Source organism: Dermochelys coriacea, chromosome 5 (assembly GCF_009764565.3).
Source record: "Dermochelys coriacea isolate rDerCor1 chromosome 5, rDerCor1.pri.v4, whole genome shotgun sequence".
NCBI lineage: Eukaryota > Metazoa > Chordata > Testudines > Dermochelyidae > Dermochelys > Dermochelys coriacea.
Window position 1 is genome coordinate 13198497 of NC_050072.1, and position 22724 is coordinate 13221220.

The 22724-nt window shown below is 43.6% G+C and overlaps 1 protein-coding gene across 2 annotated transcripts in view; it reads right to left on the reverse strand.

The window, feature by feature from the left end:
- The window catches only part of LOXHD1 (lipoxygenase homology PLAT domains 1), a 299746-nt gene that overhangs the window by 21547 nt on the left and 255475 nt on the right, over positions 1-22724 (reverse strand). For both annotated transcript variants that reach the window (XM_043514533.1, XM_043514532.1), the window contains 3 exons: positions 22292-22409; positions 10281-10458; positions 3429-3614 (listed from right to left, as the gene is read on the reverse strand). In XM_043514533.1, the coding sequence (XP_043370468.1) occupies positions 3429-3614; positions 10281-10458; positions 22292-22409 (482 nt within the window). The remainder of the gene's footprint in view (positions 1-3428; positions 3615-10280; positions 10459-22291; positions 22410-22724) is intronic.

Below are 22724 nucleotides of genomic sequence, written 5' to 3' on the forward strand. Positions count from 1 at the left end.
CTGGCAGAGGAATGGACTGAATTACATGGTGACTCTCTTCTCTCTGTTACTTCTATGACAATAAAGAGAAATGTGGTTTCTCAGTAATTAAGCTCTTTGAATCTCTTTGGATCAAGGTGTTGGAGATGGTCAAGACTAATTCCCAAACCAGGAAGGAATTTGGAAGAAATGCTTGCTCAATCTGTTCAGTAATTGTGGTTCTTCGAGATGTGTCCTTATGGGTGCTCCACTCAGAGGTGAAAGTAAGCCGGTCCGGTCTGGTATGGCGTACCGGCAAGAGACGGTACACCGTGCCAGACTGGACCAGCTTATCCAGGCTGGCGATTTAAAGGGCCCGGGACTCCCTGCAGCGGCCGGAGCCCCGGGCCCTTTGAAGTGCCACCCATGCCCCACTTTAAATCGCCACTCAAGCCCAGCTGCCGGAGCCCTGGGGTAGCGGCGGTAGGGCTCCAGCGGTGATTTAAAGGGCCAGGGGCTCAGGCCATTGCGGGGGAGCCCTGGGCCCTTTAAATTGCCCTTGAGCCCTGGGGCTCCCAGCCTCCTCTGCAGCTGGTATCTCCAGGGGTGATTTAAAGGGCCCGGGGCTCCCCACAGCAGCCGGAGCCTTGGGCCCTTTAAATCGCTGCCCGAGCCCGGCTGCCAGAGCCCTGGGGTAGTGGCAGCAGGGCTCCGGTGGTAATTTAAAGGGCCTGGGGCTCTGGCTGCTGTGGGGAGCCCCAGGCCCTTTAAAGCACTGCCCGAGCCCTGCCGCCGCTATACCAGGGCTCTGGCAGTGGGGCTCGGGCGGCGCTTTAAAAGTAGCTGGTAGCTCCAGGGGTGATTTAAAAGCTGCAGCCGGAGCCCCGGGGCCTTTAAATCTTGATTTAAAGGACTGGGGTATTTAAAGGCCCCACCTCTTCCGGTTGAGGCCACGCCTCTTCCAGTTGAGGCCACCCTCCCTGCTCAGGACTCCGGCACATCAAAGTTGAGTCCAGTATGGAAGTAAGTACAGCCGAGCCGAACACAGTATCAGAGTTGTGAGTTATTGCATAGTATGTAGAGATACCCAAGTAGCGGCCTTACATATTTCAATATTGGTCATGTTTTTGGGAAATGTTATAAGAAGGTGATAAGTAAAAGTCAGCATGGATTTGTCAAGAACAAATCATGTCAAACCAATCTACTGGCTTTCTTTGGCAGGGTAACAAGTCTTGTGGATGGGGAAAGCGGTACATGTGGTCTATCCTGACTTTAGTAAGGCTTTTGATACTGTCTCTCATGACCTTCTCATAAATAAACTGAGGAAATACAACCTAGATGGAACTACTATAAGGTGGGTGCATAACTGGCTGGAAAACTGTCCCAGAGAGTAGTTATCAGTGGTTCAAAGTCAAGCTGGAAGGGCATATCCAGTGGGATCCTACAGGGTTCAGTTCTGGGTCTGGTTCTGGTCAACATCTTCATCAATTATTTAGATAATGGCATAAAGAGTACACATATAAAATTTGCAGACGATACCAAGCTGGAGGGGTTGCAAGTGCTTTGGAGAATAGGATTAAAATTCAAAATGATCAATGAAGATGACATGTGTTCTGATTTAAAGCACAATTCTCTTTCTTACAAGTGGGAAAAAAAAACAAGTAAATTTATATTGAACAAAACCTGGGCAGATAGTTTACATAGGGCCCAAAATTATAGCTCCTAAATCTGGCAAAAATCCTATTACATACAGTTTTAAACATACATTGGGGGAATAAGAAGAATTTGAGATTGCAGTGTATGTATTTATATACATAAACATTGGCAATTTTCTCAGATCTGCTTTGCGTCTGATGGATATGTTATAATTTTGATAGCATGATTTATCATCGGGGAGATAAAAGTTCTGTTAAGGAAAAAATTCTCTTTGTAATATTTTTAATTACTAACTTCTTTGAAAACAGATTTGCAAGTCCATGTTGATCAGCCTCTGCTTTCAAACATGGCACACAAAAAAATCATGTGGAGCCTGCACTTGCTGCACAGCCAAAATGCTATTATGTGTTTCTATAGCGCCTTTGTAGTGTTTAAGTGCTCAGTCAATCAGAGATAGAGAGCTGGCCTTTAGTAGAGTTTGGGTGAGCACGGAATTAGGCCCACGAAAACCTGGCATGTTATACTGCTCAGATTTTGAGCCTCTACATTTGCAGGTGAAAATTGTATGTCTACAATTTATTGTGTCTGAAATCTTGAGTATTGATCCATTCTGGTCCAATGAAGTCAATAGGAGTGTTTCCTCTGACTTCAATGAGAATTGGTCTAGACCCTTACTTGTCTAAACCCTAATTTGAAGACACAGAAACCACACACCTAAGTGACCTATGTTGTTGGTGCAAATAATTGTGGATCCAAAGTTATGCTTGCATTGATGTGTGCAAGCAGAAATGGAGGCCAAGTTAAGTGAAAATTCATATTTCTTATGTTTTTACTCAGCCGTTTCAGAACAAGTTTATATTTGGAGACTAACGGCAAACAACCCTTCAGTTTGAGATTCTGATCCAAAAGGATGATTTTACATTAATTCCATGTGGGTCACAACCTTCCCCATTCCTATATATTGTCCGTAAGGAGAGAAAGAATAAGAGGAGTCAGCATTTGATTCATTTACATGTACTGCTATAATGAAAACCAAGTGTGAATGCAAAATCTTCTTTTTGAGATGAGAAACTCAGTTGTTAGCCAAGATACAAGATGAAGCCACAATGAACTAGGGTAATACCTTCTTGGACAGTTTGCTAACATGCTACTTGGCATCTGCATAGTTCTCCTAATGAATATAGCTGCACTGAATGCTGTGCTCCCTAATTCATTTAAGGTTTCAAACAGTAAAAGGCAGAGCCCTGCAAACTCTACATATAATATAGTGATTTTAATAAAGATAGACACAGATCCTTATGGTTTTTATCTTCTAAAGCTCAGTGCATTACACCAAGCTACATTACTCTGTTGCTTGTCAGTGTCAGACTGATGAAGTTAAATTGCTGGAATGTGGTACTGTCATGTTAATAAAGTTTTCCATTAACCGAGTCATGTTGCGAGGATGGCAGAGGCCGGATGTCTGGCACTTTGCAGAATATAAAGATGGCTATAGAGGTTATTATTGGTATGACAGTAGTACTCATAAGCCGCCACTGAGAGAGGGGCCCCATTTTGCTAGGCGCTGTACAAACTTATAGTAAGAGAGAGTCCTTTCCCTGAAGAGAGCCTGACTAAACAGACAAAGAATGGCAGGGGAAACAGTGGTCCAAAGAGGTGAAGTGACTTGCTGCAGTTCACGCATTGGGTCAGTGGCTGAGCTGGAATTAGAACTCCTGAGTCCATGCCAAATCCACTAGACCTGGCTGTCTCTCCTAGCTCTAGACCATTACCCATCCCACCCTTCACCAAGCCACTCACGTCAGTCTGGTTACCTTTGTTGTCGTGCCAGACGCGCACCTTACACAGGTCTCCCAGGCTCAGTGTGTCGGGAAAATTGAAAACATCCATCTGGTTCCTTTCAAACTTGTTAGACTTGTTAGACTCCTTCAGAGCAAGAGTCCCGCTGTCTCCGTTCTCCCCAAACATAATCAAGGACACGTTGGCGTCAGTACCAGCCCCTGGAAGGAGATGGCAAAACACAACACAGTAACTGCTACGATGTCTCTGAATGATTACCAAGCCAACCAAAATGGGTACAGAGACGGCAGGCTAAAAGTGACTGGGATTCTTGTTCTAATGTGCAAAACTCTTAGGGAAGAGGTGATGATTACAGTTGATTCTTGTAGGATTCTGCTGGACCAGCAAAGAGAGGCTTCACAGCAGGCAGGTAACAAGCGGATACTTTTAACTTGTTCCCACAACTTTAGTGTGAGTGGCAAGTCCTTATACGCAAGTTGTCATAATAATTATGATAATATACATACCTCTTATATAGCACATTTCATCCACAGATCTCAAAGCACTCTACAAAGGAGAGCACTGTCATTATCCCTATTTTATGGATGGGGAAACTGAGGCATGGGAAAGTGAAGTGACTTGCCCAAGGTACCTGCCAGCCCAGTGGCAGAACTGGAAACAGAACCTAGGTCTTTCGAGTCCCAGTCCAGTGCTTCATCCTAACATTCCTGGTGACTGTACCAGAGTAATACAGTAAGAACATGGCTGCCTGCCACTGCCTGCCATTCAGTAGTGCAGTTCTAATTCACGGGGTAGCCTGGGATCTCCCAAATAGCATGGTGTGATAGCTCTTGGGAGCCATTCTAAGCCCATCACGGGCCAGAGGACACACAGCTGCATAGAAGGCAGGCAGCAGGAGCACTGCACTGGGGCCCAGCACAGACGCTCTTAAAGGCAGGGCAGGGAAGCTGACAGTAAGAGATTTATATCATCTTTGCTTAAAGAGCAGGATGCCAAAAGTCATGGAAAAACTAGTGGTCAAGGAGCTAGTATCTGTTGGAATGCTCTGTGTTGGGCTTGTGGGCTGGCATGGACACCTTCCTCCTCACTGCCACAGGCCTCTCTTGGCCTGCCAGGGCCCCTTCCCACTTTGCCATTTCCCTCTCCTGGCAAGTAGTGGCCCCAAACTGATCCTCAAAGTGTTCCCACATGGGAGAGAGGCTAGTCGTGCTCTACGGGCTGGCCCTCCAGATACTGCCCATCTTGCTGCTGCCTTCTTCCCTTTGTCAAGCAGAATTCTAGCTCATCTGCTTTCCCCATTCTTCAGCACAATGCCCTCCGTGTGCCTCATTCAAGTGCCCTCAGTTTCTCTCCCAGCTGCACCACCATCCTTACCTTCCTCCTATCTGCCTCTAGTCTCTTCTGCATCACACAGTGTCTATGCACATGTGTGCTTATCTAACAAATACAGTGGGTGAGATTTTCAGAAGCATTCAGCATTGGCCTAATTCTTCTCTCACTTCCTTCAGTGGGAACAGAATTAGGCCAACACTGAGTGCTTTTGAAAATCTCGCCTATTTTATGTGTCTCTCCTCCACCTCATCCCACCACAGAACAATCTAGAAAGGAAGCATTTCTAAGATGGCCTCTATACCAATCTGGTACCCAGTATGGAATTTCACATGGGCATGGGTGAAATTATGAGCACTTTAGCATTTTGCCTGGCATCTTCTATAGTTCAATAATAAAGCACTGGTTCATAGAAGCAAATTTGCTTTTCTGAGGCTGGACTTCTATTGCTGCATCAGATCTGAGGGGCCTTCTAATTCTGGCAACTGAAAAAGAGATTATCAAACCCAAACCTGGCTCACAAAGAAAGTCAGCCTTTGCCACCCTTAGCTATAAGCCCCAATTTTTCAGACTTTAGAGGCCTCAAGCCAATTCTTGTACAAGCATATTGCAAACCCATCATCTGTACAATAATTTTGTACAGCTCTGCTCAAGTGCCAAGGGGAAAATGTGAGGAACCTGGAAAGCTTGTGACAAAATAAGTTTCACTGCAGGACAATACTTTATAACACATTCTTCCAAATTTGTATTAACCACATACATCTTTACACAAAGAAAAACAGAACCAATGCAAAAGTAACTCACTTGCATGCAAAGGACAGTCAAATAAATGTCTCACATCCACATGACATTTTGCTTATGTTAAATTGGAACTAATTTTCAGCAGTTCCCTGAGAAAATTTTAAGGAAGGAAGGAAAGCACCAGGGATTCATGCAGTTCAGTCGGCAGTACCTTTCATGGCCCTAAAGCTTGCTGAGGTGATGAAGAAAGCAGAATTGTCTACTTTCTTATAAGAGGCAAGCTCCCAATTAATGCAAGGTCTCAAAAAAACACAGAACCAACTGGCTTTTAGCAAAACCTTCTTGGCAGGAAGCAGCTTATGAAGGCCTCATGCCGTGACAGTAACCTCACAAGCAATTAGTACAAGATGGGAAAGAAAAGAACAGAAATTGCTGAATCAATGGATATTTCACCTAACTGACTTTTTTTGGTTCCTTGAAACAGTCAGACACACTTAGGAACTGCAGCAAATTTGACATGCAATTGACAAACAAAACAAAGAGGTCAAGTCAGTGTGATGAGGTAGCTGTCATGCTCCTGGTGGCAGAAGCCAGAAAAAGCCTTTACTCTTTGAGGAGCTGTACTAGTTTACCAGACTTGGGCCTGATCCAAAGTTCACTAAAGTCACTGGGAGTTTTCCCTTGACCTGAACTTGGCTTTGGATCAGACACTTAGACATGGACTGCACCAATCACCTCATATTAGGTAAATTGTAAACTGTAGCTGAGCTTACAACAGCAATAATGGATCGTATAATAGTAGGGATATTAACATTTACCTGCCTCTTAGGCCAGCTGCATTAAGTAATGAGTTTTGAAGATAGAGAGAGCAATATTATTATTAGTTCAGGATCTTTATTTTTGCAATGCCACATATTTGATGGCTGTAAATAAAATATAGAAACATGACTTAAATCAAGATCACTAAGGAGAGAAGATGGTTTTGAGCATCAAGATATCTGGGTTCTATTTCCAGCTATGTGTTTGCCATATCTTGAATTAAATAGTTTAAACCTGAGTCACTAAAAAGGAATAGCTCTTACCATGTTTCTTTCCTTGCTTCTCTGCTGATTCCCCTCCCTAAACTCCTTTTCTAATGTTCTCAAGTAAAAATTGCCTACACTCACTGCATAGTACTGTGCCACTGAACCAGACGGACTCACCATTACCTTGGGAAAGTCTCTTAAAGACAAATATTCAAATATTAAATTTTGAGAACCTTCCTATCTGGGGACCCAAATATACCCCTCACTAACTTCATCTGAAGTTATGACTACTCTGCACCTCTGAAAGTCCAGCTGAAATTGTCTCAAGTTTCCTTATGAGATGCTGGGAGACCAGCTCTTTCAAAAACCAAACCACTTATCTAGTGGCCCAAAGGAGGACTTAGGGTACATTTAACCCAAATTTGACATGCCAGGATTTAAAAAAAAAGGATGCCTCAAGATAGGGCCCTGACATCATAAAATCACTCACATCTTCTTAAAGGGTCACCTATCTTAGGCTGAGCTAGAACCCAGAGACTGTATTATTGTATCATGATTCTAAGGATCTTAGAACAGGCCCTTGTACACCTATTATTTCTGCATTCATACACTGTACCGGTTTCCTATCTGCTTTAGGGAGCAATTCAAGGGGTTGTTTTTAAGGAATATAACCTGGGACCTGGTTGCTTTAGAGACCTTCTCTCTTCCTATCTACCTTCATGCTGACAGCTGACATCTAAAGCACTTCTGGCAGCCCCTAGATCTGGTCTTTGGAAGACTAGAGATCAGGTCATTTTCAGTAGAGGACCCACACATGCAGGAGGGGTGGTAGAATCATCTCCATTTCTCTGCCACAGTCCAAGTTTGCTGACCTTCAGAGCACAGTAGAAGGCTCATCTATGACTCAAGCATTTTCTTGAGCCTGAGTAACAATGAGGTATTTTAAAGTGTTGGAAAGGGTGAGTAGAAAGGTGGCTGGCAAAAGTGCTACTGCCTAATATAGGTAGCAGAGTTTGTATTATTGTTTAAATTACTCCAAGACACCCAGAGGCTGTGGAGATGGATGCAGAAAATAACTCTATAATGAGAAATAAATGGGCCTGATTCTGATTTTCTTTACACCAGTGAAACTCCATTGAGTTCAGTGAAGTTACTGCTGGTTTGCATCAGTGTGACAGTGGCAGATGCATCATGCTTGATATATCGAACAAGCAATTTATTACCTGGAGAGAAGGGCTTTTCCTGAAGATAAGTGGTAACCACAAAATGCATAAGGTGTGGTTCACAATTTGAACCGCTCCCAGATATGTTGGCTAAAGCACAGCATCATTCCAGCTTAGTGTATAATTTGATCCAAACCAAACTCATTCTCATTTTCATCTGTTCTCTCCCATCAACTGCCATGGCTCATAATGAAATAAAATGTTTCATCGTTCATACCCATCACCCTTCATTCAACATGAAGAGGAGATGAGTCTGTGGCTGCTGTCACCTCCCATTCTGCTGTCATTTCTATGCCCCTTGCTTTTATGAGCCAGGGCTGAATTGCAGAAAAAGTTCACTCTGTGATCATACTGTTTATACTGGATGGAAGGTCAGGCACACCAACTGTCAAGGTTTCTTCCCCACTCTGAACTCTAGGGTACACATGTGGAGACCTGCATGAAAGACCCCCCTAAGCTTATTCTTACCAGCTTAGGTTAAACTTTCCCCAAGGTACAAACTTTTACCTTTTGTCCTTGAACCTTTATGCTGCCACCACCAAGCGTCTAACAAAAATAACAGAGGAAGTGCCCACTTGGAAACGTCTCCCCCTCAAAATATACCCCCAAGTACTACACCTCCTTTCCTGGGGAAGGGTTGACAAAAATCCTCACCAATTTGCATAGGTGAACACAGACCCAAACCCTTGTATCTTAAGCACAATGAAAAAGCAACCAGATTCTTAAAAGAAGAATTTTAATTAAAGAAAAAGTAAAAGAATCACCTCTGTAAAAACAGGAGGTAAATACTTTACAGGGTAATCAGATTCAAAACACAGAGAATCCCTCTAGGCAAAATTTTAAGTTACAAAAAGACACAAAAACAGGAATATACATTCCATTCAGCACAACTTATTTTATCAGCCATTTAAACAAAACAGAATCTAACGCATATCTAACTAGATTGCTTATTAGCCCTTTACAGGAGTTCTGACCTGCATTCCTGCTCTGGTCCTGGCAAAAGCATCACACAGACAGAGCCTCTGTCCCCCCCCCCCTCCAGCTTTGAAAATATCTTGTCTCCTCATTGGTCATTTTGGTCAGGTGCCAGCGAGGTTATCTTAGCTTCTTAACCCTTTACAGGTGAAAGGGTTTTTCCTCTGGCCAGGAGGGATTTAAAGGTGTTACCCTTCCCTTTATATTTAGGACACCAACACATCCTCACTCTTTCTCTTGTTTTTAGTACTCCACAACATGTTTTTACTGTTTTGCAGCCCCACTGGCCCCAGGATATCAGCAAGACAAGGTGGGTGAGGTAATATCTTTTACTGAACCAACTTCTGTTGGTGATAGAGACGCATTTTCAAGCTACCCAGAGATCCTCTTCATAAAAGATATACCTCACACACCTTGTCTCTCTAAATGTTTTTAAGGCATGCAGTGGGCAGCGACGCAGCAAAACGGTGCGATATCACTAAGACACCTTGTCGGGGTGATCTTTAGATTCTAAACACAAATCCCTCACATGATGTAAATTCAGTGCTGGAAAGGGGGAAATAAAAGACTGAGCAATGTTGTAAGATCCAGAGCTAAGTCAGTCGGAAAGTGTGTGTACTTGATAAAGTGTATCTTGGACTGATTTGGCATTCAGTGATTGTGTAAAATGAGTGTAAGATTCAGAGAGGACTTGGAGAGAGGGTCCCATGGAAATAGGCAGTGATCCCAGCAAATGGCATTGCAAGCGCATTTTATTGAGATATTTGAAGCTCTGCAGCTTTCTTCTGTCATTAACTGAACTTTTCCAAAGTTTCACAGTCTGGGTCTTACCTCTGGGCTGGCTTTTCATGCTCTTTAAATACTTTGCACTTTCATAGAATCAGAGAATTGTAGGGCTGGAAGGGACCTCAAGAGGTCATCTAGTCTAGTCCCCTGCTCTGAAGGAGAACCAGGTATACCTAGACCATCCCTGCAAGGGTCTCAAAGCATGTTACAAAGGAGAGTGAATACCATCAGCCCTGTTTAACAGAGAAATACACCAAGGCACCAAGCAGTTAAGGGAATTACCCAAGTCACACAGGAATCAGGATCAGAATCAGGCCCATTTATTTCTCATTATAGAGTTATTTTCTGCATCCATCTCCACAGCCTCTGGGTGCCTTTGAGTAGCAAGTCAAGGAATTGAACCCAGATCCCCTGAGCCTTAACCACAAGAACAACCTTCTGCTGTACACAACAGCAGGACCTGATCAAGAAAGGACCAGTGACAATAGCAATGTGTCTAGCAATTGTTGCCTATTAACTCTTTAAGGGGAAGCAGCTGCAGTCAAATACAGACCTAGAGGCTTAAAAATTATATTTGCTCTCTAGCAGGATTCCTGTTCTCCACTGAATAATGTCGAGTTTCTGTAATAAAGACACTCTTATCCTCCAGGGATTTCAAGGTTCCAGGGCTGTAGGACTAAATTCTGCCCTCAGAAATTGCATAATTTCCACTGAAATATGAGATTGTATCTGTAAGTAAAATTTGAGCCTGGTGCTAGAAAATCAGAAATAGCCAAAGTGACCCTACCTCCAATATCACTGGTTTTAACCTGAACAGTGTATGTGGTATTCTCCATCATCTGCTCTTGATTTATCACTGCAGGCATCTCGCACACAAGAGCTCCCTTAGCATTTCTGAGCTTGGACAGCCATTCGCTGTATGCAAATGTGGTCACTTCTTGATTCGACAGGTTCTTCATGATGATCTGGGGAAATGAAGGAATTTCAGCCACGGTTAAAATAAGGGCAGAGATAAGGCTTAGAAGTAGCACTGTGCAGTTGAGAGTGGATAGATTGTTTGGTATAACTCTGGCCGCAGACCAGTGCAGAGTCCAGCACACACGTATTCAGGTCACCAGCTCCTTCTGAGCAACTTTTACTGGTATCAAGATGGCTCCATTGGGATGGGAGAAGTACTGTGTGCTATTCTTGAGCAACCCCTTGTGGCTAATCCTCTCCACAATGCTGGACCTTCGTATGATGGAAAGGCAATGGAAGAATTGGAGAGGTATTCCAGAGGACATCACACAAAAATCTACTGCTTACTTTGGAGGGGGGCCATGCAAATAACAGGTTATATGACTAATTGGCAGAAGCAGGAAGTACACAGAAGTGAAGCAGCCCATTAGGAAGTGCTGCGTGGCTGCACAAGCCCCCGCAAGAGGCTATCTGGGGATGGGCCTGGAGTGGTGAGTCAGAGGAGCCTGGCATGGTACTGCCTGATCAGCATATGGCAGTGTTGCCAAATGACAGTGTAAAAAAAAAGTCAGTTGAAAAAGAAATTGTAATAATTTATCTTCAATGTAATATTGCAACCAAAACTGCAAGAATTTATCTTCAAAGTAAAAAGCAAGCAAACCCTGTTTCCAGCACTAGTGATCCTGTGCCCCACACATACATTCTGGCTCCATTGTGAGCAGCATCATATCCTGACCAAAGCTTTCAGGAAAATATCTGGTGCGGGAGCCGCCATGCCTGGATCCACAAAGGGACTCAAGCATTGTGATGCAAAGCATTGCAATGCCTAACTTTTGGACACCTAGATAAATGACAGCACAACACTGCAATATCCAAATCCTGAGTTCAGTGTCTAGGCTTCCCTGTACAATGATTGGGGAGAGGTAAGCACTTTAGATTGCAATCCACAGAAGCCAGCATGGTAGGCAGAGAGCTGCCTAAGCTAATGAATGGAAGATGCTGACGAGAGGGGTCTTTCTGAAGCGGCAGCCCTCTCATGGACATAGGCGCCTAAATCCATGCTGGAAGGAGTCACTGATTGCTGCTAGCAATCCCTCTCCTAGAGTATGGTCATTCCTTGTGAGCATGATTTAGGCACCTGCCTCCTTCCATACAAGATGCGCAGGGAAGGAGGTGGTAGTGTCACCCACCTAACAATTTTTTGCACAATGGTTAGAGGACTCACCTGCGGTGAGGGAGACCACAGTTCAATACTGCCCTCTGCCTGAGGGGGAGAATGGATTTGAACAGGAGTCTCCCACCCCACAGGAGCATGCTCTACCCACCCTGCTGTGGGCTAGTCTGATGTGTGTGGGGGGGTCCCTCAATTTCTCCTCTTGAAGCTTTCATTCATTTCAATGGCAGTTAGGAGTCTAAGTACCTTTAAGGAGCTGGGCCTCAGTGCCCATGGTTTGAGCCCAATGTTATTCTCGTTGCATTTGGATCAGGGTTAGGGTTCAGATTCTAACCTGGAGGTGGGGCTCTTTTTGTTTGTCCTCTGTTCTTTTTGTTGAGAGCATTGGCTGCTGGCTTGACAATGCCAGTGGGGCAGTGGATTGTGTTTCAACTATTTTTCAGCGAAGCCCCCGAGCCTCTGATGGGAATATTTAAAATGTTTTTATATCTAAATATATTAACAAATGATAGTTGACCCTATTAGGATTTTGATGGGAACTTCAGTATCTCTATAAGAGGGTGGCCTTCTCCTTTAAGGATCAGGAGGCCTGGGGCTAGCCAGTCAGCCCTTCCCCCACCCCCATGCCCTAGTTAGCTGCCTAACTGCAGTCAGGAGACAGCCTGAAACTCCTGGAACTCAAACAAGGTCGAAGAAAAGTCAGTTTGTGGGAGGAGCCACAAGTCGGGGGGCAAGGGGGCAAGCTGGACTCTTGTGAAAGGCTCTGAAAAGTTTCCAAGGAAGTAGCTTGGGATTCTGGGCTCTACCCAGAGGAGGGAAGATGGAAAGGGAACCCAGAGGGGCTGAGCTTGTGAGAGGGGAAGCAGCTTGAGAGTCAATCATAGAAGATTAGGCTTGGGAGAGACCTCAGGAGGTCATCTAGTCCAACCCCTGCTCAAAACAGGACCAACACCAACTAAATCATCCCAGCCAGAGCTTTGTCAAGCCTGACCTTAAAAACCTCTAAGGATGGAGATTCCACCAGCTCCTTAGGTAACCCATTCCAGTGCTTCACCACCCTCCCAGTGAAATAGTTTTTCCTAATATCCAACCTAGACCTCCCCCACTGCAACTTGAGACCATTGCTCCTTGTTCTATCATCTGCCACCACTGAGAACAGCCGAGCTCCATCATCTTTGGAACCCCCCTTCAGGTAGATGAAGGCTGCTGTCAAATCCCCCCTCACTCTTCTCTTCTGCAGACTAAATAAGCCCAGTTCCCTCAGCCTTCCTCGTAAGTCATGTGCCCCAGCCCCCTAATCATTTCCATTGCCCTCCACTGGACTCTCTCCAATTTGTCCACATCCTTTCTGTAGTGGGAGGCCCAAACTGGATGCAATACTCCAGATGTGGCCTCACCAGTGCCGAATAGAGGGGAATAATCACTTCCCTCAATCTGCTGGTAATGCTCCTACTAATGCAGCCCAATATGCCATTAGCCTTCTTGGCAACAAGGGCACACTGCTGACTCATATCCAGCTTCTTGTCCACTGTAACCCCTAGGTCTTTTTCTGCAGAACTGCTGCCGAGCCATTCAGTCCCCAGCCTGTAGTGGTGCAAGGGATTCTTACGTCCTAAGTGCAGGACTCTGCATTTGTCCTTGTTGAACCTCATCAGATTTCTTTTGGCCCAGTCCTCTAATTTGTCTAGGTCACTCTGGACACTATCCCTACCTTCCAGCTTATCTACCTCTCCCCCCATTTTAATGTCATCCGCGAACTTGCTGAGGGTGCAATCCATGCCATAATCCAGATCATTCATGAAGATGTTGACCAAAACCGGCCCTATGACTGACCGCTGGGACACTCTGCTCGATACCAGCTGCCAACTAGACATCAAGCCGTTGATCACTACCCTGTGAGTCTGACGATCTAGACAGCTTTCTATCTACCTTATAGTTCATTCATTCAATCCATACTTCTTTAACTTTCTGGCAAGGACACTGTGGGAAACTGTATCAAAAGCTTTGCTAAAGTCAAGATATATCACATCCACTGCTTTCCCCTCATCCACAGAGCCAGTTGTCTCATCATAGAAGGCAATCAGATTGCTCAGGCATGACTTTCCCTTGGTGAATCCATGTTGACTGTTCCTGATCACCTTCCTCTCCCCAAGTGCTTCAAAATGGGTTCCTTGAGGAATGCTCTATCCCAGAGCAGAGAGACTTAAAGGGAGCTCAGAAGATGGAGTCCAAGAGGAGCAAAAGAAATGCTGCTAACTTCAGTCTGTGTGGAGAAGGCTGAGAGGACCCACCTCAGGGGAGAAAACAGAGCAGGGAGTGCCTGCATTGCCATTATCGGCCAGCAGGGGTTGTTATAGGGCAGGAACATCCTGTAACAATCCTTCACTTTTTTTTTTTTAAAGGTGTTTCAGGAACAGTGTTTATAAATACAGCCCCAGAAGTGTGCTGTGTAGTTAAGTGAATACCATCACTGGCAGGAGCCTTAATCTGCACCCAAGCAATTTTGCAATTTTATTTTGCTCTGAGTGTGATGTTGCACCCCCCAATGCTTTATGGAAATATGCTTATGAATGTATATACGACATAATTGGAATATGTTTTATGCTACATATGCCATGTAACATATCTCTGCAAAGGTTATGATCTACTGAATATATTCATCCTATTTGTATCATTTTTGTATTCGAAGTTATGAATATTGGCTGGGTGTATTTGTTTGAATTTAAGTAGGCTTAGTAAGGCATTTGGTCAGCTTCTTTAGAAAGGAATTTGCAAGTTAAGTGCCCAACCAAGGAACACTTAATGGACTATGGATCTTGGAAGACTCCAATCCACATGAGAAGTCTACCTGAGGACGTTCAAGGTAGCATGTAAACAATGGCTGCTACCTGTAAAAACTGAGTCATGCATGGACATGTGACTTGCCCATGTGACTCCAAAACTCCATCTTGGAGCTGTATTTTGCATAGGAGAGAGGAGGGGGTCTCCACCCACAAGAGAAAGTCTATTTAAGCCCCTGGGAGACTCCTCCATTTTGTCTTCAGCTGGCTCAAGAGATAGCCTCTTCACACCCAAAGATTACCTGAAAGAGACTGGAAGAAAGGATATTAACCACAGGGGTGGGAGTGATTGCTGGACCCAGACTAGAAGGAGGCTAGTCTGTAAAAGAAACTTACTGGAACATCTCTGAAGGTGAGATTTCATCTGTAATCACTTTCTTACTGTATTAGGCATAGACTTGCATGTTTTATTTTATTTTGTTTGGTAATTCACTTTGTTCTGTCTGTTATTACTTAGAACCACTTAAATTCTACTTTTTGTATTTAATAAAATCACTTTTTACCTATTAATTAACCCAGAGTATGTATTAATATTGGGGCGGGGGGGAACAGCTGTGCATATCTCTCTATCAGTGTTATCGAGGGCGAACAATTTATGAGTTTACCTGGTATAAGCTTTATACATGGTAAAACGGATTTATTTGGGGTTTGGACCCCATTGGGAGCTGGGCATCCGAGTGTTGGAGACAGGAACACTTCTTACGCTGTTTTCAGTTAAGCCTGCAGCTGTTGCGGGACGTGGTTGAGACCTGGGTCTGCATTTGTACAGGCTAGCGTGTCTGGCTCAGACTGGCAAGGTTCTGGAGTCCCGAGATGGCAGGGAAAATAGGTTAGAAGTAGTCTCAGCACATCACTTGGCAGTTCCCAAGGGGTTTTCTGTGATCCAGCCTGTCACACTGAGTACTGTAATGGAGAGGTTTGGTACATCACTAATTTCAATTTACCTCTACCCACATCTGCCAGAAGAGTCCAATCTGAACAGCTTCCCCTGGGGGCCTGCAGACTCCCTAATGTACACAAACCAATGCTGGGGGTAATTGCCTTTGTGCTTATACTTAAAGTGCCCAGCACACATGTGTAGAAGAATCCATAATGAGATTCTGATTCTGTGATTGTTCTCATCAGGACACTGAAAAAGGGAAGAGAATAACCCCCTCTTCATTGCAAAGGGAGAATACTTGTGGGCTCTGCTTTGAATGAACTGTCTCAAACTCTCATGGAATTTTTATAATATAAAGGAAAACTCTAACCAAACAATGCCAACTCAGACGGTTTGTCAGGTATTGGATGCAATGCAAGGAGTGCTTTATTAAGGCAGCTTCATAGCAGACTGGGCATGGATTATACAACCCCCAGTGAATCAAATGCCCAGATTTTAAAGGCCTAACAGTTTCGCTTTCTCCCACTTAGCAAATCCTTATCTCCTCCCATTACTTCCCAACCCTCCACCTTACCTCCCAAAGCCACTGAAATGCTTTACCTTCGCTAGCAGGATCCTTGAAGGGGACTCATCAGTAGGGGATAGGTATAACCATTGAGGCACTAGGTGGAGCTGCCATGTGGCTCAGAACCCCGACAACAGCAGGAGAGTTGTAAAAAGTAGCCTCTACTTTTAAATGCTTTGAATGTTGGGTCTCCTGACTTCAGCCACCCAGGACCTGATCTCCTGAAGTGCTGAGCACCCACAATTCCTGTCGGTGATATAGGTGCCCAACATTCTAAAAATCAAGCCTTCAGCAACTCAAGGTAGACATCCCAAAATTGTATCACCCCAAATCAGTGGCAAGTTTTGAATTTTTTCCTAAGCTCTTCAGAGCTTTCAACCCCTTACTGCATGGCCCCAGTGCTGCAAACTGCTATGTGTGCACATAGGGATCTGTTTGCAGAACTGGGGACTAAGTTTGTAAAATGCCATGTTAATGTCTGGGGATTTATAAATAACTATGAACAATGATGACTACTGCTCAACACACTATGCATCAAGATCTTGATCCCATGAATATTTGAAGCCATAATTTTCAATCCATTTTTAAATATTTTAAGTCATATTTTTAAATCCATTTGCATTTTTAATGCAGTTTGGATCTTAAGTATCAGGTTATTTACCCCACTGAGATTCTGAATGGGGTTGAAACATATCTCAAATAGAGAAAAAGAATTTTGAAGAAAAATACCTTTTCTGCTGTAAATTGAGGAGTTTGGCTCTGTACATCTTTGATGACAATTCATGCATTTTAATTGGTATTTATGCACTTCTGTTTCTAGTAAACTAAAAGCAGCATAAATTATGATCAGCGAACTGTTTACAAAAAGACCAAAGAGAATTAAAAAGAACGTTTATTGTTATTTCAACAGAACAAGAAAACTGAGAATGTCCTATGGCTAAATAGAGCAACAAATGGTTAATTATGGGGTTGATAGCTTAATCTAGCTTCTCATTTCACCACGCTAGTTAGCACTGACTGTGAACCATCTGTCTGAGATTTTAGCAATATCCCCACATGTATTTCATGATGTGGTTTTAATATGCATTGCTGAGAGAAATGGTTCAGATCAGTTTTCATGTCACACCAAGCTACATACATTTTCAAATTCGGAATACAAATCAGGGTACACAATGGCTCCCTTCTCCCTTTTTATGGATCACTCCTGTCCTGGTTCACTTGTTGAGAATGTCATGTTGTACTTTTACCTCCGGAAAAAAGAATCAATAAAGAATGTTCGAAAACTTGCCCTACAGCTAATAGAGAAGTCCAGCTTTCTCAGCTTCTTTCCTCTCTCCTGTACTTGTGCACTAAAAAGGAGACGAGGGCAAAATTTTCAAAAGTGCCCAAGTGGCTTAGGACCCTAAACCCCATTTTCAAAAGCATTAAAAAAGAATGTAGTGCATTAGTTGTTTGTCTGTCTCTGTGGGTATATCTACACAGGGATAAAATACCCATGGCATGACGGTGGCTGGCCAAAGTCAGCTGACTCAGGTTCACAGGGCTTGGGCTGTTGAACTAAAAATCACTGTGTAGACATTCAGGCTTGAGAGGGAGCCTGAATTCTGGAACCCTTCACCCTTGCAGGGTCCCACAGCTCAGGCTCCAGTCCCAGTCCGAATGTCTACCCAGTGATTTTTCAGTCTCGGGGCCCAAGCTTCATGAGCTCAAGTCAGCTGACCTGGGCCAGCAGCAGGTTTTTTTAAATCCCTGTGTAAGACATACCCTGTAGGGCTGTGTGGCTGGGGGTTACCAGGTGAACAGGTCAGGTCAGGTGAGGTCTATCTGTTGCATCTCCATGAGGACCATGTGGCTGGGATTCTTCGATCAGATCTGGTATTTGAAGTCTCTGATGGGGTAAAGTTAAGCAGCAAGTCTTAGTATATAAGTCAGTTGCCAAGTGAACATTTAAGGAGGCCAACAGGAGTAACCAGGGGAGTTTTGGAGGAACTGCAATATGAAGTGTGATTCCTTCTGTTTTAAGTATGGTTCTATGCCAGGTAGTGGATATGAATGACGAGAGAACAACTGCTGTGTTTTGCTTTGGATGTGCTATGTTTCCCTTTCTGCTGGAATAAAGTAAAGATTTCTGGTTCATGAAATGCAAGTTGGTGGCCATACTGGAGGACAAGATACATAGTCTGGAAGCACAAGTATCAACACTGTGTAGTGTTTGAGAAAACAAAGTCTTTTTGGTCAACCAGATTCAGAAATTATTGCCACAGATTACACATGGGGAAGGTTTGCCATTGGAGAGAGTATAAACCAAAGAAGAAGATAGGCAATTTGAGACCAAGAGGGAGGAAAGAAAAACAGGTGGCATTCAATCCAGCTAGTGAGCCAGCTCAGTGAGCCAACTATCAAGGAACTTATCTCTAGAAGAATGGAACAGAATGCCACAGGAGACATATTGATAGGCGTTCTTGTGATATGGTATGAAGCAATCAGCTACCAAGAGAGATTCTTCAACTGTCCTAAGAAGACAAGCAATCATCACTGGTGACTCCATAAAAGTGGACAGATAATTCAGCAAGGGACTTCTTAGTTGGAGCAGCCCGGAGGGTGTTAAATTAACAATCCAAGAGGAGAATGGTAAGGAGGTAAATGTTGTACAAACTCGGCCTGTAATGAACAAATTGAACCAATGTGACAAAGAATTTAAAGAGAAGGAAAATATCAACTGCTTACATACTGATGCTAGAGTCTGGGCAATAAACAATTAAAATTAGAAATTCTCATTGAGAAGAAATTTGATATCATTGGTATTGGTAAAAAGAAAAGGAGTACTTGTGGCACCTTAGAGACTAACAAATTTATTAGAGCATAAGCTTTCGTGAGCTACAGCTCACTTCATCGGATGAAGTGAGCTGTAGCTCACGAAAGCTTATGCTCTAATAAATTTGTTAGTCTCTAAGGTGCCACAAGTACTCCTTTTCTTTTTGCGAATACAGACTAACACGGCTGCTACTCTGAAACCATTGGTATTGGTATTACTGAAACCTTGTGGGACACATTATTAGAATGTTAAAATCATTACATTGTTACAACCTGTTTAGGAAGGATAGAGTGGATGAAAGAGATAGCAATCTACATTACAGATATCATTCACTTTTTTATAGTTATTGATATCTCAGAACCACTGGGTCTTGAATGCATATAAATCAATGCTGTAGCTAACAAACCCAGGGGAAGGTACTGGTGGGGCTCTGTTACACACCACCAAATCAAACTAGAGAACAGTATGCATTACTTCTTAAGCACCTCTCTGTAAGGTGTGCAGAAATAAAAGTTATGTCTTCACATCCTCAATTTGAAAATATGCTGTAGGTCTCATGCAGCAATAGTAAAACTTAGTATTTAAGTCTTAGTGTTTCTAAAAATTATAGTTGGTAATTTTCTAACACAAAATGCACCCAACATAAGATGACTCTATTTCGGACTTCGCTAATGTGAATAAAGATGAATTAATCACCCCAGTGGGTGGTTGCCTAGGGACCAGTGATCATGACCTAATTGCATCTAATGTGGGCAAAAAGAAGACAGTCCCAAGCAGCAGTTCTTCAAAAGGGTTAATTTCCCCAAACTGAGGAAAATGAATAAAATTGATTGGGAGGAAATTTTAGACAGAAAAATGTGAATAAAAATTGGGAGTTGTTTAAGAGGAAGGTATTAGACAGCTAAAACGCCAAATTCTACAGTCAAGAAAGAGGACAACTTTGAATAAAAGTTTATCCTCGTTAAGTGGTGAAGACAGCAATTAGAAAAAAATTCTCAATACATAACAAATAGAAAAAATGTCGGGGGGGGGGAGAATAGATAGCAATGAATATAAATTATAAGTTAATATGCACAAAAAATTGATAAGGGAAGCTAAAGTCATCATGGAAAAAATCCATGGCTAGTAGGGCAAAGGAAAATAAAAAGGAGCTGTTTTTTAAAAGTATATTAGGAGCAAAAGAAACCCTAACAAAAATATAGGACCATTACTAAATGGAGATGGAAAACTTGTTAATAATGATGTTGAAAAGGTAGAAATGTTTAATAAATATTTCTGTTCTGTATTTGGAAAGAAGCAGGCTGATGTACTTGTATCACATGACAAAAATGAAGTACTTTCCAATCCATTAGTAACGAAGGAGTATTAATTTAATTGGGAGTTAGGCACCTCACCTGCTTAGGCACTTTTGAATATCTCATTAGGCAGCTATCTGCATCTTGAGGTGCCTAAATACCTTTGGAAATCTGGTCCTTAGAAACCTACGGTTCTTAGAAACATAACCCTAGAAAGCTAAGTCTCATTGAAAATTTCACCCAAACACTCTCTTCCCCTTAAAGATTGAAAGGAAAATTTCAGAATATATTAGCTTGACATGCTTTGGGGAAAGTGTAGAGAGAGGGTAAGAACTCTGCCCTTACTGAATCTGCCAATTGACAAATGAGGCTCACTCAGAGTAACAGAAATGATTTTATAATAAAAACTGTTACATTTGGATTCAAATGTAGAGCAACTTTCCTGTGTCTTGAAATAATGACCATGGGGCTACAAATATACCACAAGGAAATTAGGACAGAGGAAGAAGCAGATCACCTGGAGTCTCAGAGGGCATGTCCACACTACAGACTTAAGTCAACCTATGTTAGGCTGATTTACTGTGGTGGCTGATGTCCACACTACCCTCCTTCTGTTGGTGGGGGGTGTCCTCACCAGGAGTGCTTCCACTGACTGAAGAGGGGCAGTGTGGGAGGACTGAGAGCCAGGGCCCCTGTTCCATGAGAGGAGTGGGGAGGCAGCTGCCTGCGCTTCTCATCTCCCTGTTTCCCACCAGAAGCAGGGGCCAGCTGCCCAGGCTTCTCACCTCCCCATTCCCCACTGGGAAGCAGGGGCCAGCCATCTGGGCTTCTTATCTCCCCGCTGGGAGCAGGGGCAACTGCCCAGGCTTCTTGGCTCCCTGAGTGGGGAGCTTAGGGCAGGTGCAGGAGTGGGGAGCCGGGTTGGCACAGCCTGGCAGGGAGCTGGGGGCTGCTGGGCTCTAGCTGCCCAGCTTTCTTGTCAGTTTCACAACTCCAGCATGGAGCCCTGAAATTGACAGAACAGCCAAGAGCCTACCTAAGTAGCGCAGTGTCCACATTGTGTCGTCCTAACTACACCGGCATAAGCCCTACGCCTCTCGTGGAGGTGGAGTTATTATGTTGGTGTAGTAGGGCACTTACATCAGCGTGATGAGGCTGTAGTGTTTACATTGACATAAGTAGGTCGCTGTAACCTGCCTTACATCGACCTGTGTAGTGTAGACCAGACCTCACAGACCTTTCAAGAGCTGAACTAGAAAACAATACAAAAACCAGCCAAACCTAGAAACAGTTCTGCTGCTGAAGAGATATACAGCAACCCCTAAATGTGACTTGTCACAAATTCATCTCCTGGGGAAAATCATCTGGATTCTAAGTATCTGAGTTTTGGCTTTACTTGTCTCTGGCATGCTAAGATAAGGGTGTAGATTCATGGCAGCTGAGTAGCACACCTCTAGCATCTGCAGCCTACACAGGGCAGAGGCAAGCAGAATGCTGAAGTCCATGCTGAATGGGGCATGCCTTCGAATGCTCCTGACACTACTTTAGGAAGAAGCAGCATGTGCCCCCCTAAGTATCTGCTGTCTATGATACATATGGTGATGGCCTTTGCTACATCCCATACCCGGAAACCCCAGTGCTGCCCCATATGCTTCTTGATCCCTCTTCCCAGTGCAGCCAGATTATTGGTTCCATTGGAAACACAAAAGAGAGAAAATAATCAATAGTTGCCATACGAAAAAAGAAAAAAAAATTGTGTGGGGGCTGGGAGATGCATTCCAGTTTTACAGGATTTACAGTTGCCCAGAACTGTCTTTTTATAATGCACCAGCCAGCTCAGCTGGTACTATTTACCCACACTTGCTAGTGAATGATAATTTCTTCAATACACACAGAGCAGCTCAGTTTTTCTAGATGTTCTCACTACCTCATACAGTCCATAACATATTGCAGGTGCACTGGCACTGAGCCAGCGTTCTTTCCTAGTAAGGAAGACAGATGTTTAACAGCAGAAAGTCCATTTGGGTAAAGTTATACATTGCATTTTTTCCCTTCTCGCATCCCCCAATCTCCTTGGTCTCAGATTCTGCCGGGATAAGAATTCGGAAACTGAAAGGAAAGAAACACTACAAGAATGTTAGTTATGATGTGAATGAGAAAGGCAACTATTCCTACTCACAGCTTTGTCCCTTTCTGTTCTCCCGCCACTAGGGCTTGGGGCCTCGATACAACAGAGTTCAGATTTGTGTACTGCATGAAGTAACCATGTTACCTTTTCCAGGAACCAGTCTGGGCGTGTCCCCTTTCCATCAGTCTGGATCCTCATCTTCCTGAGTGGTGCAATATCTGCAATTTCCATGATAAAAGTGTCCTCCTGACCTCTTTCGAATCTGGAGAAATTAAAAGGTCATGCAGGTTTTGTATTATCTGGCTTGGTTTCTTGTGCTGATGCATTCACCATGCTCTGTGCATACTACAGCTCAAACCATGCCAGCAACCTCAGTAAAAATGGTTGTAAACCACCCGTTCTGTGTGCACTGTTCTGGACTTGAGTTTCCCAATCTGGTTATTGCATGCTAGCATGGTTCTGGCAAGCTTCCCCTGCCCAGTTTGGACAGGGATTCTTTTTCCCTGAGAATTAAGCCAATACAAACCCCACTGTAGGTTGCCCAAGCTAATCTACAGCACAGCTCATTACCCCGATT